Here is a 16,263-nt window from a genome sequence, read left to right on the forward strand (position 1 = left end):
GACGTTAACAGTGAAACACTGTGAGGTTTCTCACATTAGAGAATTCATTAGTTATGCAAAATTAAAAAATCAAGTAAGAAATTAAAATCTATTCAAATAAATAAGTGAACTGAACACTAATAACTTCTTTTAATTTACTGCTTGGGAAAACAAGATTTACGACTTACTTGCCAGTTTCCTACAATGACCCTGACAAAGCTCAGAATAAAACCCAGTTCTCCTGTTACCTACTCCTGATCCAGTAAATGGTTAAAGAAGTACCCTTTCTTCAATCTATGCCAAAATTGAAAAACTATGTGCTTTTGTTACTGTTCTGTTATGTTCATTGCCAGATTAGAGGCAGGGCTAGGGACTATGAGTGGAACAGACTTTTAACAGAACTCATCACCAAATCAGCATATCAAAATACATATTCTTGCTTTTTACTACTACTACAAATTTAAACAGGCTGTTACTGCAATTATTTAGGAAAATAACAATAGGGTATTTTAAATCTATTTTATTTTTAATATGAAACAACTATGTCCAAAATTACTTGACTTCTTGACACTCCCTAACAGAACAGGATGAGACCAACCCAAAGTTTGTGTTGGTTTAGAACCAATGTTAATAAAATAATTGTATTAGATGTGTATTCATATTAGATATAAAAATTATTTCAGTCTCAGCCATACACATGTGGTAGTTGGGACCATGAAGTGAAGTGTAAGATCCTCACTAAATGCTTCTGACAAATCAAGTCACGATTGTCTAGGCTAATCATACTGCTGAATGCCCTTTGCACAAAATCTAGGACACTCTTTACTGTCTTACACTAAACACAATGACTTGCTGGGTACGATTTAAAACTGCTTTCTTGACTTTTCACAAAATTTTTTCAGTGCATTCAATTTTAAACTCTCTAGGGGAGCACTCACACTCAAACTTCTCTGTTAGGCACACACAGCTGCATTATTGCCATATTAAAAATAAAAACAGCACTAAAACTTTCAGAAACATGAAATATTCAGAGACTAATATACATTTGTTGTATGCAGGTGTTTGGGCTTGCTAGCTAATTTGTTCCTACAGAATGGGTCAAATGAGAAGTATTTTCCACAGCTTTTAACAACCACAAAAAAGTAGATTCATGTCAGTGCCCTCAGGAAGTTCAATGATAGTTTGGAAGTACAGCTGACTGAGAACTGTACTCATAGTTGTAATTATTGTGCCCTAGGGTGCTACCCCAGCAAAAAAAAAAAAACCTGGGAAGCAAAAGCAGCAGCACTTTCCGAAGCACACAATATTATAAGAAACAAATCAGTACTTCCCATTATTATCTTCAGTCACAACTGCTGATGCTGGCAAAAATTAAATAGGAATGATTTCTGCTTGGTTCCCAATCCCTACGATTCACAACAAATCCAACCCACTCTTCCAAAAGCACCTCTTCTGCATCTAGGACTTACTTAAAGTGCAGTTTTGCATTTGCTGCATTTCAATTTGCCTGCGATCTCCTAAACCCAATTGGCTAAGAACCATGCCCTTCCATCTTCTCCTGAAAGTGAAAAGGATGCTTTTGGCTGTTTCTGTCAATCCTCAAACACCCACACGCGAGTTTCAAGATTATGGATTTACTGGTTCCAGTGTTTCTGCAATTCACCTAGCTTCAGAGCACTTAACATTGAGCATACTCTGTTCACAGCAAGCTTGCTCTCCGTTAGATCTAAAGACAACTAACTCTGCTCCCCTGCAGAGTATATTTACTATTGTTTCAGAATCAGATATGATAAAGTTGTTCTCACAGCATAATTTATGTGTATTTTATGTCATCCAGGTGTTTGCTTTATCTGAGCTACTCCACCCTGCTATTAACCCTGGTAATTGACAGCTTAAGAGTATATGAATAATAGCCAAGATCAACTGCAGTATATGCCCAACCAACAATTCCAGATGTCACAGCACAGAACGTGTTTTGCTTCCACCCCCTCATCTTCCTTCAGTTTGGGATCAGAACTCGGCAAAAATGTGAACAAAGACAGAGTCTTTGTAGGGAATTTAGGGATCAAATGGCATAAGTAGAAGGTTATAAACAAATATTAAGTCAGTGTTGGTTTTGCAGCAAGAGTGTCAGCACATTCCTTGTGAGAAATTCTAATGTGCTGCCATCAGCCACTTCCTGCATCAGTAAAAATGACCCTTCCGAAATCACTTCAACTGGATCACAATGCAATAATTCTTTCTGTAGATGACAGTGTGACCCGCGTTTCAAAGAACAGACTTGCAAGTGTCTCAAGTACTTAAACAGTACAAGACACAAGTGATGGAAATAGCTGGCAGTTCCACCACTGAGGAGCAAGGCAAGGTAGGATCATGCCATCTGGGCCAAGAAAAATGAAAACAAGGAAACAAAAAGAAATACAAGCTCCTAGTAAGATTTAGGAAACTTTTGGGGGAATACTCAAGAGAAAGAGGTTCCTACTCATAAAATGATTTTTCAGCCTAGAACCACACTTGATGATGAGTATCAAAGGGTCAGTATGATTGCTTTAGGACAGTAAACTGCATCCTCAAGACTTCAATTCTTACATGTTACCTGTGAAATTGGATCTTCTTGGTCATTCTGTCTGCTGAAAAGCTTGCAGTGAAGGGCACTTTTTATGCTTTATTCATTATTCTCTCCACAGGAGATATTATATATAATTTCATACTTGGTAACCTAGCCTGAGTGAATGCATGTTATTCAGATCAGTAGTTTTCAACTACTTTAATTTTGCAAATCTCTGAAAACTCTCCAGCAAAGCTGTAAGGCACTGTACTGAAAGCCTATTAAGCAGCAGCTTTTCTTTGCTCAATTACTTTTTATAGACCTCAAGAGTCCACGTCTTTTGAGATTTCTTAGGGTGAATAAACCACAGAACAAACCTATGTATTTAGAAGAGAATTGCAGGAATCCCTATTCAGCTTTAAGGAGTAAAAACAAGTCTCTCAATTTTTCAGAAGCATTAGCTTTCTTTAGGTATTAAAAACATGTACCACAGTCTAAGTAGCGAAGGACATCAAGCCCAGATTATGTTTTGTATTTAATTAATCAGTTTTAAATTCATTAGGGAATATTGCCATGGGGCTAGAACTTCTGATCAGGATCCTTGATGTGAGAGGAGTGCAGAAACTTCCAGCTAAACCAGTAACAAAATAAAACAAACACACAGAAAACAAAACCGAGAAATACAAAACAAAGAACAAGAACAGGAATGGGAAGACCTGGGAAGAATTAAGAGAAAGAAAAATAATCTCCATCATTTTATCCTGTATTAAGTCTTCTTTTTCTCCACTGATCCCAGAGAGTGGGCCTGCAACCTTGTTCTGCCCAGATGTCTGCACTCTCCCAGCGCGCTTTCCTTGCATACAGCCTCAGCGCTCCACAAGCTCCAAATGACCAAAGTGCAAGAGGTCTCACCTGCTGCCCTTCTTATGCAGTCTCAAAAGAGACAGCAAATTGTTTGCTAAGCACCTGCTCTTTGTGTCTGAAAGCTATGCCTTGCCTTTTTCAGTCCCTCATGCTCCTGAGCTGACTTTGAAACCTCCCAAAATCATTTCAGTACTTCCTTTCTCATAGTGAGAGTGAGTAAATAAACCTGTGCAATGTCTTGTATACATGATATTTCTGACACCATCAGCACCCAAGAGATACAACAGCCTTATGAACACCATTCTCTCAATTTCTGACATTTCCACTGAAAATTCAAGAATGCCCACCATTTTAAGCTGAAGAATCTACATTTTGGCTTCTCTCTTAACTTCATCTGGCCAACTCCCTTCCACCCCTATTATGAAGCACAATCAAACATTCTTCCCCCTTCTTGAATTCTTTCTCTGTTTCCTCTTCCTCCCTCAAAGCCATCTTAACCCTTCTTCTCCTCTTTCACTTCTGCATGTCTTCTGTCTTTACTGCTGGTAGTTCTCCAATCCCAAAGCTACTCCCCTCCTTCAGAAAGATACCTGGCTCTTCCATTCCCTGTATTTCTTGAAGTCCACAGCGTTCAAAATCTAAGAACTACAGCCTCTCTCTTCTGTCTCCACTACGATGGAAAACATGTAGGTAAAATTAAAATGCAATGAGACACATTTCCCAGTAACTGCTAAGCAAAACTGGCTACTCGACTGTATTTCAAAATCTCTCCTAGATGTGTACGAACATCTTGTCAAAAGCCAATAAAAGGTGTCTCAGTATGTAAAGGTATTAGAACAAACCAATTAAAAAAGCTTGTATCATTCATTGTTAAATCTATTTTTACTTGCTGCTAGAGCTCTAATGCACTCTAGCCATGTCCCAGAGTCCTGTTGTGGAAGAAAGCTTTTTTCTTTTTTTCTGATTTTATTATTACTAATATTTTGCTTTATTTAGGATCTTAAAACTGGATTTAAAAAGCTTCATCTAGATTTTAAAACAAAACTTGTTTTTCCCACAGTAATGAGGATTCCTTATCACTTATGTGATGTTTCATGACTCTTACCACTAAATTGAGCTGGAACTTTGTTCAGTTGGGAGAATAGTGTTTATCCGAAAAAGGCACAGAGGTGTAAGGAATTTTTTTGTCATTCTTCCTAGAAAATAGGTCTCTCTCATCCAGATCTGTGTCACTTACATTAATAAACTGAAAACTATCTTACAACTCCGACTTCATGCTCACTGACCTGAATTCTCCTAGGAATTTTAAGTTGCTTGACAGTGGAATTGCAGTATTTCTCTTCTGTTTCCTGCAGAATCACGGAACGACCATGAACCTAACAGCTTTTGCTTAAAAGGCTTTTCCTCTCAGTATTTAGATGCATTTCACTGTCATTAGGAAAAATAGTGAAGCTGAGTTTGCCCCACTATTTCGCTCACTATTTCAATACATGTGACACACTAAAAAAGCCAGTAGAATTCAGGATGGTGTAGTCAAAGCAGTAAAGGCTTTAGAAATAAATACAGAAGAATCCTATCTCCTGAGCATGGGAACAAATATATCTCAAAGAACATATTTTATTTCTTCATTGCATACCACCAAAATATCAAACAGTTCATTGCCTTTAAAGTCAGATGTTCATACATTCACATAAAGTCTGTTAGAGCAACCTTCAGCAGGCAAACGTCAGCTCTAAGTTTTAGCGCTTTTGTTTTCCAGTCTGTAATTACAAGCTATTACAAATGTGACTGACTGCTGCTAGATAAGCCTTCACGTAATTATGTTTCTCCTCTGCTACTGAATTACTTCTACATAAAAGATGCATTTTGTATTTCCCCCATCTGAAAGAACATCCAACTCACGTGTGATTGCACACAAGGTTCTGTGACAATAGCGATCTGCAAGTGTGACCATGAAGTGGCATTTCCTTGGGCTTCACTTTGTTCTTCAGAAACTCTCAGCACAAGATTTCTCTGGCTCCTGCCTCGCCATGCAAACATTTTCAAAAACCTGAATTATTTTTGTTAACATTTTCATTGTATTTTGGAGAGGGAAAGGGCAGCTTAAGGAAAAAAAAATCGATTAAAAAATCCAGAAAACTCAGGTATGTATAACTTCCAAAAATTTTAGTAGATGTCTGAAAAATGTTAAAGCTGACATCTGCAGTCAATTGTTAAAATGCATCTGCATTTAAAAAACACTGGTAATGCAGGGAGCCCTTCAAAATTGTTAAAAATTGCTTCAAAATGTTTTTGTAGTAACTTTGCACAAATAGTGATGGTCTATCAACAAATTTTTGCATGATTGTTCCCCCACTCCTAGTTACCACCAAGCCAACTCAAGGGATATTTGAGAAAGCCAGGGTGTGTTGAATGTCTGTTTTCTTTATAATCGATAACTAGATTCACCAACTCAAGGAGACCTGATAAGTACTGTCTAAATATTATAACATATTAGCACTAATACCTGCTTCCAAAGCTACAGAAAATTATTTACATACATCTGGCAAAATCAAACAACAACTGCAAATCTAAATTAGAGCATTTTTTTTCAAAGCTGCCAAAAAGGCCCGAGATTTTTTTAACAAAGTAAAATTGAGGTTCAGATACAATAGCTGATATTAACAAACTTTTAAATTTGAAAAGCAGCATTGCCAGCAGGTCAAGGGAGGAGATTCTGCCCCTCTGCTCCACTCTGGTGAGACCCCAACAGGACTCCTGTGTCCAGCTCTCAAGCCCTCAGCACAAGAAGGACATGGAGCTGTTGGAGTGGGGCCAAAGGAGGCCACAAAGAAGACCCGAGGGCTGGAGCCCTCTCCTGTGAGGAAAAGCTGAGAGAGTTGGGGCTGTTCAGCCTAAATAAGAGAAGGCTCCGAGGAGACCTTACTGCGGCCTTTCAATACTTTAAGGGGGCTTGTAACAAAGATGGGAACAGGCTTTTTAGCAGGGCCTGTTGCAACAGGGCAAGGGGTAGTGGATTTAAACTAAAAGAGGGGAGATTCAGACTGGATATAAAGAAGAAATTTTTTACGATGAGTGTGGTGAAACACTGGAATAGGTTGCCCAGAGAGGTGGTAGATGCCCCATCCCTGGAAACATTCAAGGTCAGGTTGGATGGGGCTCTGAGCAAGCTGACCCAGTTGAAGAAGTTCCTGCTCATTGCAGGAGGATTGGACTAGATGACCTTCAAAGGTCCCTACCAACCCAAACCATTCTATGGTTCTAGTTTTAAATTTTCCCCCTAGTATCTCCCAGTTTTTGCATCTTGTTTGTTTTCAGTAACACTTGGCAGCAGTACATGTTCAATTTACATTACTGACAGTAACGTCTAGACAAACATACATCAAAGATTTTCACATACTACCATTTTAAAAAATATCCCTTGATTCTTTCAGTTCTGATAAGGAACTTAAATGTTAAGGTATAATTTTTACAAAGACTATGTTTATCACTCTAGTAGGTTGGTTTTTGTTATATTGAAGGGAAGCTGTCTGCTAAAACTTACAAGACAACGCTGGTATGTGTACTGGTGTTTTGAATTGGAAGTTTACATAAGGCAACTTACCTTGGATTGTAAAGCATCTTTTCCAAATTAAATTCTTTGAGGTATGCAATTACTGCTGCCAAAGAGCAAATAACAGGCTTATCCAAGCTCAGTATTACAGACAGTTTTTGAGGACCTAAAAAAAAAACCAAAAAAAAAAACCCCAAAAAAAGTTATTTTCCTGTTAACTCACTGTTTACTACTTTGATATTTCAGAAAAAGCATAACCTATCTTTTAATGTAATCAAATAGAAATTGTAGCATATGTATAGTGTTCTATGACATCTATAGATCACCATAAAGTGAAGTTCCAAAGTATATAGTTCCAAAGAATGCAGAACATTACAATAAAGTAAACACATTATGAAACATAATAACATTTGACTCCATAGGTTTTTCTTCAAAAAATGAGTAACTGCTGGCATGAGAAATTTCTGAATATACAAACTAAGAACTGAATTCTGAAATCTCTATTAGTGCAGGCAACATCTGTGCAAGTTAAAAGGAATGAACAGGCCCTGGCACATGCTGATGGTTTATCTGCCTCGACCAGTCCGCAGAATATGGTTGCACCTTTGTGAGACAGCTATTTGTATTTGATAGTTTCTAAACAGTGCTCAACTACAGTCCCTGTTCCAGCTGCCAGAATAGGAAAATGCACTCCATGATATCTCAACATGAAATGGTACTTTTTTAAAACCCTATTTAATTAAGTTTTTTCAGAGGTGTTTTTTAAAGCTGTTCCTCTCATTAACACACACAAGAACTTGAAGAAACATTTCAGACGTTGAATAATTCCCCTCAGTTGCTATATATGTGTGAATTTTGTATCTGTTTGAACACACATCTTGAAGCTATGAAAAAAGGAATACTAGCCCTGTATTAATTTCTATTTAAATAATGTTCATTTTCAAGGTTCACCTCCTACAAGTTCAAAAAAGATACTGATTTGCAGAAACTTAAGCAAAGGTGGCAGAAGGCCTGCATGGAAGATGGTCCTGATTAACTCGAACATTAAAAAGGAGTATGAGAGGTGGAAGCAGGGACAAGTGACCCAGGAAGAATAGACAGACATTGTTCGAGCTTGTAGAAACGGGGTTAGGAAAACCAGAGCTCACTTGGAGTTGAGACTGGCAAGACACATCAAGGGCAACAAGAGCTTTTACAAGTACATCAGCAGCAAAAGTAAGACAAGGGAAAACGTGAGCCCACTGCCGAATGGGGCAGCAGTTCTGGTGACAAAGGACATGGAAGAAGCTGAGAAACTCAATTGTTGTCTTGGTCTTTACTGGTTAAGATGTGCCTTGAGGAACCCAAGGCCTCTCAGACCAGTGGGAAATTCTGGAGCAACAAATTTTTCTCCTTAATAGACGACGATGAAGTTAGGGAATGCTTAAACAAATTGGACATAGACAAGTCCATGAGACCTGGTGGGATGCACCCACATGTATTCCTTATCTATGTAAGAGCTAACAGGATGCATGCTTCAAAGGCATTCTGAAGGACAGACCTGTAATTATCAGGCACCTCTTCTGAATAAAAATCTGAATGACATACCTGTAGTATCAGGCACTTCTTTTGCATAAAAATCAGTAATCAGCTGGAAAGCATGGCTGTATTCAAAATGGAGGTTTTCCATCCTTTCTATCCTAATTCTGTCATCCCGTAACCTGCAAAGAAAAAATAATTGACTTTCAGTATTTATGCTAATAATCATTGCTTTCAGTATGATTTTATTTATCATTATTTATGTTCATGGAGAACACTTAAGTGGGTTACAAAGGTGTACTTTCTTTTGTCTTTCCTTTGTTAAGAATTGAATGGGTAAAGAATGAAGAGATGAGCACCTTCAGCGTGTTGAGAACATGTCTAAGAGTGTGGTGGGGTTTTTTTTTTTAAATTTTTCTTCTTTCCATTGTAAAAGTGCAAACAAATAAAATCAAACAGCAACAGCAAGCAAGCCCAAAAGAGACTTCAAGAGGTTGTCTAGTATACCTGCGAGGTAGATGCAAATATGTTTTCTTTAAGCATAACAAGTATTTGCCTTATCTGTTCTTAAAGACTTATGATGATTAAATAATGAAGCAATTCTCCTAAGCAACCTATTACCATATTTAATTATCCTTTATGTTCAAAGGCTTTGTTCAATGCTGTACAACTTATTGCAACATTAACCTACTGCATCTTTTCCTATATGTAGCTGATACAAAGTATTCCTGTCCTTTATTTCCTAACTATTTGAAGACTTTTCTCTTCCTTGTGCTAAAGGGCTTGATTTCTTTCAGTCATTTTGCAGTCCAGGTTGTCAAGGATGTTATTAATGATAACCCAGTCCTCCCAACATGCCAGCAGTTCCTCCCAGTTTAACAGTACCAGCAAATGTAGCAAACTTACTCTGTTCCACCATTCAGCCAAATTAGACCTCTTCCACAAATCCTTTCCTACTGTCAGCAAGTAACTGAGAATTACAGCAGTACAGGATTTCCGCCAGTTTTGCAACCCATGACAACTGACCTAGCCTCTTCCCCATGACTCCTGCTTCCACAGTACGCTTATGTAAGACAGTGGTAAAAACCTTTATTCATTGCAGCGTGCCCGAGATCAAAGTTGCTAAGAGTGTCAAGCAGTACACCTAAGATGCCAAAATCTGACTCGGAGAAGAGTATGTGTGTGGTGGTTCTAAGACACAACCTTTCCACACTGGCTGCTTTTCCCAACCACTCACCGAAATTCAAACTGGATGCTGCACGATCAATTCAATTTGTACACCTATTAATACAGCATTACACAGATGTGCTGGTTAAAAAATGAAACAAAAAAAAATCACACACACTCCTCCTGCAACCTTTGAGCATCATTACACAGCTACAGAATGAGTACTGAAGAAGTAGGCAGTAGAAAGATACCAGTAAAAGACATATATAAAAGCTACCTGACCTCTGAGTATCCAGTCTCATACTACCATGGGACATGAATTAATCAAATACTTCTAGCACACTGGAATTATGCCAATGAAAGGGATTGTGTAGGTATTATAGGAAGGAGATTAATCAATACTCTTTTTGCAGGGCTTTTCGACTTCACAGAAAAAAACAAACAGGTTTTCTGCATTAGATTGTACATACTCTCATCTGAAAGGATCAATATGTCTCTGAGGCTCAACTCTCAAAAACGAAGAGTTATTTTCCTATAATTGGTGTCAAACAAACTCTTAGAGGTTGGACTTTTCTCAGCACATCCTAGATGATCCCTTGCTTACTTCAAGTACCTTAGTTTTAACTGACTGATCCAATTAAGTTTTTAGTCTTCAGACCCTCTGGGATTCCACTCTGCCCAAACCCTACTCAGAATGAGCAAACATTTTTAAAGCAAATGGATTTCCGTTAAAGACAATTAGTCTATGTTCCTCAACCTCCAATAGCTATCGGCTATTTTCTTTCTTGCATTTTTCACTTGTTCCAACCTTCACTAATAATGTGTTCCATTTCGCTAAATTAGCATGTGTACTCAATAGAGCCTTTTGCAAGAATACCACTTCAGCATTAAACTTTTTAAAACGTGTTGTATGATATCTGGAGGTTAGCAAGTACAAGCCTTTGAATCTCTTCTGCAAGACAGCAGGGCTTTTCTGTTGACCGTGTGTGAGTAAGGACTTAGAGAAATCTTTTTAAAACAGGATTTTATTTTTCATTTCTACTTCTTAAGTCTTCATAACACCACCTTCAGAAAAGCAAGGCTTAGCAAGGTCTGCAGAGCTAATTTTTACAATCAAAGTCAATACAGGAGAGGTAATTCATTGGATGATTCATGCCACACCTGCTTGTTTTTAAAGTAATGGTTAAAAATTAATTGTTGTCATTTTCTTTAATGCATTTGTGATTTTCTTTCATTTCATAATCAAATCTATCCAACTCCTTAGCATAAACTTCGTCAAATTACAGTTACAGTCAATATAACTTCAGCGACTTCTTATAGCGGTACTTTTGCTCGTCAACTATATTGATAGGAAATAGTTCAAATTAGCATTAGACAACTCAGTGATTTGTAAGGATCTTCACATATTTTCACAGTTATATTCTGGATATGGCATCATCAAACAAATATCTGACACTTTGTCTATCTGAAAGTATGCACCTGATAGTCTAGATAGAGTAAAAAAAAAAAAGAAGGTAATGATATCTAATTCAATGTATGGATAAACCTTAATTTTTATGAAGATGTATGAAAACAAAATTTGCTGCATAAGGTTTTAATGTCTGTCCTTTGTTCAGCCTGATGATCACCCATAGGCCATTTTTCTGATTATAGCCAGAATGATATGTTGATGCTTATGTTGATGCTTTGCCTCTCCAGTTACCAGTGCCTATTTAAATCAGAAGTCAATTTGCCATCAACTTTTGTAAACATCATGCTTGTCAGAACATCTACAATGAACCACTGTGCAACTCTTCCAGTATTTTATTGATATCCTTTCCAGTACTTCTGAAAACAAGCAATCCTCATAGTCTCATGACACTGATGGGGTTAGTCAATAATGCAACTAAACTTTTCAAAGCTCTTTTACTTTCCTTGTACAAGTTCTTCTGCTACTACCCTTAACTGGATATTGAGCAAACAGAGATGTTTCAGGGTTTCAAACTGTCAACTGATGGTACAAAATAAACCTATAGCGCCCCCTTATTAAAATTCTCTGTTCTCTGAACACATTGGGATTTGATGCAGAACTGTCTTTCCTCACAAGATGACTTATGGAAGTTGCTTGAAGCGCTGATCATCAGCCACAGTTAAGAATATGAAATCAATGTGTCCATAAATAGATGCATAAAGGACGGGATCCCAAAATAACACGTTTACACAGACACACACACTTTTGTGTATGTAGTACATTAAATTCATTCCAACCTATACTGTTATATGATTCTGTTACTACAGGGACTAATTTATCTGTCACCCTACCAGGAAAATGTAAAAAGATCAACATTGCTGTGTTTTATACCTCTATTTATCTGAGAATTCAATGCATCCAATTAAAGATTCATTGCTTACCAAGTGCTGTAGGAAAAATATTTAAAGAGAGACCACTCAATTGGGAGAGAAAAAATCTCACAAGAAAAAAGACTAAAAAAAATGCTAGAAGCTAGAAGACTGTAAACCAACAGAAATAAAACTAATTTACAGAAACTGACTCAAGATAATAAAAAAATAAAATCTTTTATTTTAAGAATGAGCTTGCATATAAGCACAAGAGCTCACTACAGTGTGCTGAACAAAACAGGAGTCACTTCATTGCTGTTCTACAATTCACAATTAAACAGGTGTAAAACACATAAAGACTTCCTGAAAAACAAACACAACCAAACTAAATTTTCTTAAAGCTCAGGAATACTTCTAAGGAAAGCAAATAAATCCAGCATTTTACCTTCCAACTACTATCCTGTCGTGCCCATTCTGCTTTAGTACTATTCAAATGCAAGGGTGCAGCCACCATTACTTTACTGTACACCCATATATCACAACACAAGTTCATAAACGATACAGAATTTGGTAAGGGAGACCTCTGCTCCTAAAATTTAGTAAGATTTTATTTCTGATGCTAAGCACAGATTTATAAAGCACAGATAACTGCTATTTAAATTTTCCCATATACTTCATTCAAACTGTTTTTTTCTCCGCACTTCTCTCAGTGTACTCTTCTAGGATGATTGTCTGTCACTGTAGGGAAAAAATGCCTACACTGCCCAGTAGATCAAGGTAACCTGAATGCACTAATCCTTTCAAAAATCCAAGTTTACCACGTCATCGTCCCTTATTAACATGCTTAGCACAAAGTGCATTTCCTTTTATTTGTGATCACTGCATTACTTTTGTTATGCAACTGCTTCTAGCTCAAGGGCTCTAGGTTTGAACTTGTCTGTGAGAACTGGAGATCAACCGTCCTTCCTTTTTTGGTAAATCTTGGCAAAGAGTTCCAGTGCTTCTCTGGCAAAGCCTCAATGACATTTCCAAGCAGCTGTTCTTTTGGCTCTGACTGCTGATACATTTTTATCAGCACAGCTTTTTTCTCATGCCAAAGTAAAGTACTTTCCCACATTTGCTCTCAACAACTTTCAGATACCAGAGATGGAGACAATGCTGTTGCAATGAAAATGGCAGTATGGTCACCTTCTCTCAGTATCTGCCACTCTCAGAATGATATAAATCACTGCTGCCTGTAATAACCAAACAATAATTACCACTTGTATGCTATCAATATAGTACATACAACACTAGCCCACAAGACCTCTAGGTTTTCAAACGTCCCATCCCAAAACCCTCATTCATGCTAGAAGCTGCTGAAAAGCCTAGAAGCAACTCTGACACAATATATACATATAGACACATATGTATATACACACACATATGTATATTTTACATATATATACACAAACATAGAAAATAACATTTCTCAACATGTACATCCTGATTTACTTCTAGACACCTTAGCAGAACTACAGCTGAAAAAATCTCCAACGATATCTACAAGCCAAGCGTCTGAATCCAAGAAACCTGACGAAAACATTCCTTTAGGAACTCGGAGACAGGAGCTATCAAGTAAGTAGAGCGAAGAGATCAGAAAATCAAAGGGTGGAGGGTTGTGTAGGCACCGTATGACACTCTATGCCTTCTGTGATAACACAGTTAGGTACTATAGGACCAAATACAGTTGTGCTCCAGCAGCTACCGCATCCAAAAAAAGACACAAAACAAATCTTTTTCAGGCTCCTTCCATCTGCCTATCTGAAGAATGAGATGAAACACACTGCATGTGTTCCATGGAAACCTAGTAGAAAACATCAAGAACTGCTAGGAAACAATTTCTAAGCACCTAGAAGAAAGCAGGGTAAGTAACAGCCAGCATGGATTTGTCAAGAAAAAGAAAATCCCACCAAATTAATTTTCCTCAGTGGCAGAGGAACAGATTCTGTGGACAGAGCACATGCTTGATTTCAGTGAGGTTACTTTGTTGCACACATTCTCATAACTATCTATGGAAGCATGATTTACACAAAAGTACTTATTACAGAATGGGTACAAAACTGGCTGGAGAACAATACTCAGAATGAGATCAGGGGTTCACTGTCAAAATGAAATACTCCACCTGGTAGCACTCAACACTTCAGTTATCATTCAGACAATGAAACAAGGGACAACTCCAGTCAACTTGTAAAGGGTATGAAGTTGGAGTGACTGCAAAGAATGTTAGAAAGCCAGACTTGAACTCCAAACATGGCAGAGAAATTGCCTAAAAAATACAAGTTCTCTCCATCATGTATAGCTGTGAATTAACACGTGCAAGTAGAATGGCGGATAAATGAAAAGAAAGTCTAGCTTCTAACATAGTAGTTCTTTCCACTAAACATCCAAAGCGCATACAGTTTACCTGTGAAATGACAACACAGAGCAGTTCATATCCAATGAACAGCAGTATTTAAAGCGATCTTCAGTGCCTCCTGCAATTGCGCATCAGGTTGTACAATTGCTCTTCAGGAGTCAGCACAGTATCTTCTCCACACTTCCAGCAATATTTCCCTCTGTGTTTTGCAGGTGCTATATAGAACATGACACTGGGAGGATGCAGGTCACTCAGATTTGGTCTCATCAGGAGACATGAGAGCACACTGGATTAGTCTGCCAAGTGCTTGTTCTACTGTTGCCCTCCACCTGCACCTGGATGGTGATGTGCCAGAGACAGCTTTGTACACTAGCTGCACAAGTTTGTCCCCGGAATCACCACTGACACCACGATTTCTCCATTCAGTATTCTGCTAGCCAGCAAAAATCTCTCTTCTTGCAGGGCTTCAGACAAGTTAAACAAAAAACCCCCAAAGCAATACCACCACCACCCAACACAAAGGAACACCCCATTTAATATCTGCCACACTACATGAACACCAACGAAATAATGCTCCCCTGGTCACACCTCACCATGGAGAACACCTCCTTCTGAATCAAAGTGTGAGTGAGGAGAGAGTGAAGACATAGATCAAATCATTCTCTCATGATAGCCTGGGGTCACGCCTGTGGCTTGCCTCTCTTTTCTGCACACCATCAAGTCCCCCACAGCAGGGCATATTTTGTGGCCTTGTTTAACTGGCCTGTGGCTAGTTTCTGCCCTGAATTTTCTGACATTAGTTATACAAATCTAAAGTTAGAAGTTTCCAGCAGAATTAGAACATACATTTTTTTTTTTTCAGAAAGACAATTTCAGTGTGGTGCCTTTCTGTCAGAGAACAATTCAACAAATTCCAGACGTATGCTACTCAGCACTCCTTCAAACACAAGCATACAGCAGTATGCCAAAGAGTTTACCAGCTAACAGTCACCAGAAGGTTCTCCAAAAGAACGCCACTAATGTGATCCTAACATGGCCCATAGAGCTTGTAGCATCTTTTTCTTATGATACAGAAGAACGTGATAAACTGCTACATCCTGCCAGAGCAACCACGTATGCCAGCAGCATTAAGGATTTTGAAGGAACACAGCGCTTTGATGCTTGCTACTTAGCTTCTAGCCAATGTTAACTCTAAATCGGGGGGGTGGGGGGAGTACAGGTAATGTAAAAGCAAATGTAAGTATTTCTAAAATCTCCAACAGACAATAGAGTTACAAACATGAAAAAATGCATGCATGACAGAAATGAATCAAACTCCACATTTCTGCTATATATCCTAAGATCAGACACGGAAGACTCCATGTCTCTTTCTCTGCACCTAGCTGACAGGCCATGAAACACCTAAGCACCACATAATGCTTTTGGGATCATTTTCAAATTCTGAACTCCTCTCCCTCCCTTCTTTACTCAAGAATGGATCCTTTCCTCTCTCTGTGTTGCCCAAGTTTTTGCAGAGTACTAAATAAAACGTTAATTATCTGTGTTCTTTCCTGTCAGATAGGGTCATTTTCTACGTTTTCGTCTCACATGGGGTCTTAAACTTCATACACTAATGTATAGCTTGACAAGCATACTTTATACAAAGGGGATAAATACTCATTTTCCTCAGCACTAGCTTTTATTACTATGACTGGTCTCAATTACTCTGCAGCTGCAGTTTAGTGCAGATCTACATCAACGTAGCTACTGACTGCTGTGGTACCACTCTTCCAACCCAGTCCCCAGCTGCTTATTCCTACTGATTCCTCTGCAATGGCTGTACAGCTTTTCTGACCCTGCGCCAAGCACTTGGAGCATACTATGACAGAAGAAATTCACAGTGGGGGGAAGGGAAAGCAAGCTTTGTGCTGGGTTAGC

At 38.3% G+C, this 16,263-nt stretch overlaps 1 protein-coding gene across 3 annotated transcripts in view; it reads right to left on the reverse strand.

Moving 5' to 3' along the window:
- Positions 1-16,263, reverse strand: part of MSH3 (mutS homolog 3) — a 129,480-nt gene that overhangs the window by 77,493 nt on the left and 35,724 nt on the right. For all 3 annotated transcript variants that reach the window (XM_075411553.1, XM_075411554.1, XM_075411555.1), the window contains exons 9-10: positions 8,532-8,644; positions 6,996-7,110 (exon numbers count right to left, since the gene is read on the reverse strand). In XM_075411553.1, the coding sequence (XP_075267668.1) occupies positions 6,996-7,110; positions 8,532-8,644 (228 nt within the window). The remainder of the gene's footprint in view (positions 1-6,995; positions 7,111-8,531; positions 8,645-16,263) is intronic.

This window comes from Opisthocomus hoazin, chromosome Z (assembly GCF_030867145.1).
Source record: "Opisthocomus hoazin isolate bOpiHoa1 chromosome Z, bOpiHoa1.hap1, whole genome shotgun sequence".
Lineage (NCBI taxonomy): Eukaryota > Metazoa > Chordata > Aves > Opisthocomiformes > Opisthocomidae > Opisthocomus > Opisthocomus hoazin.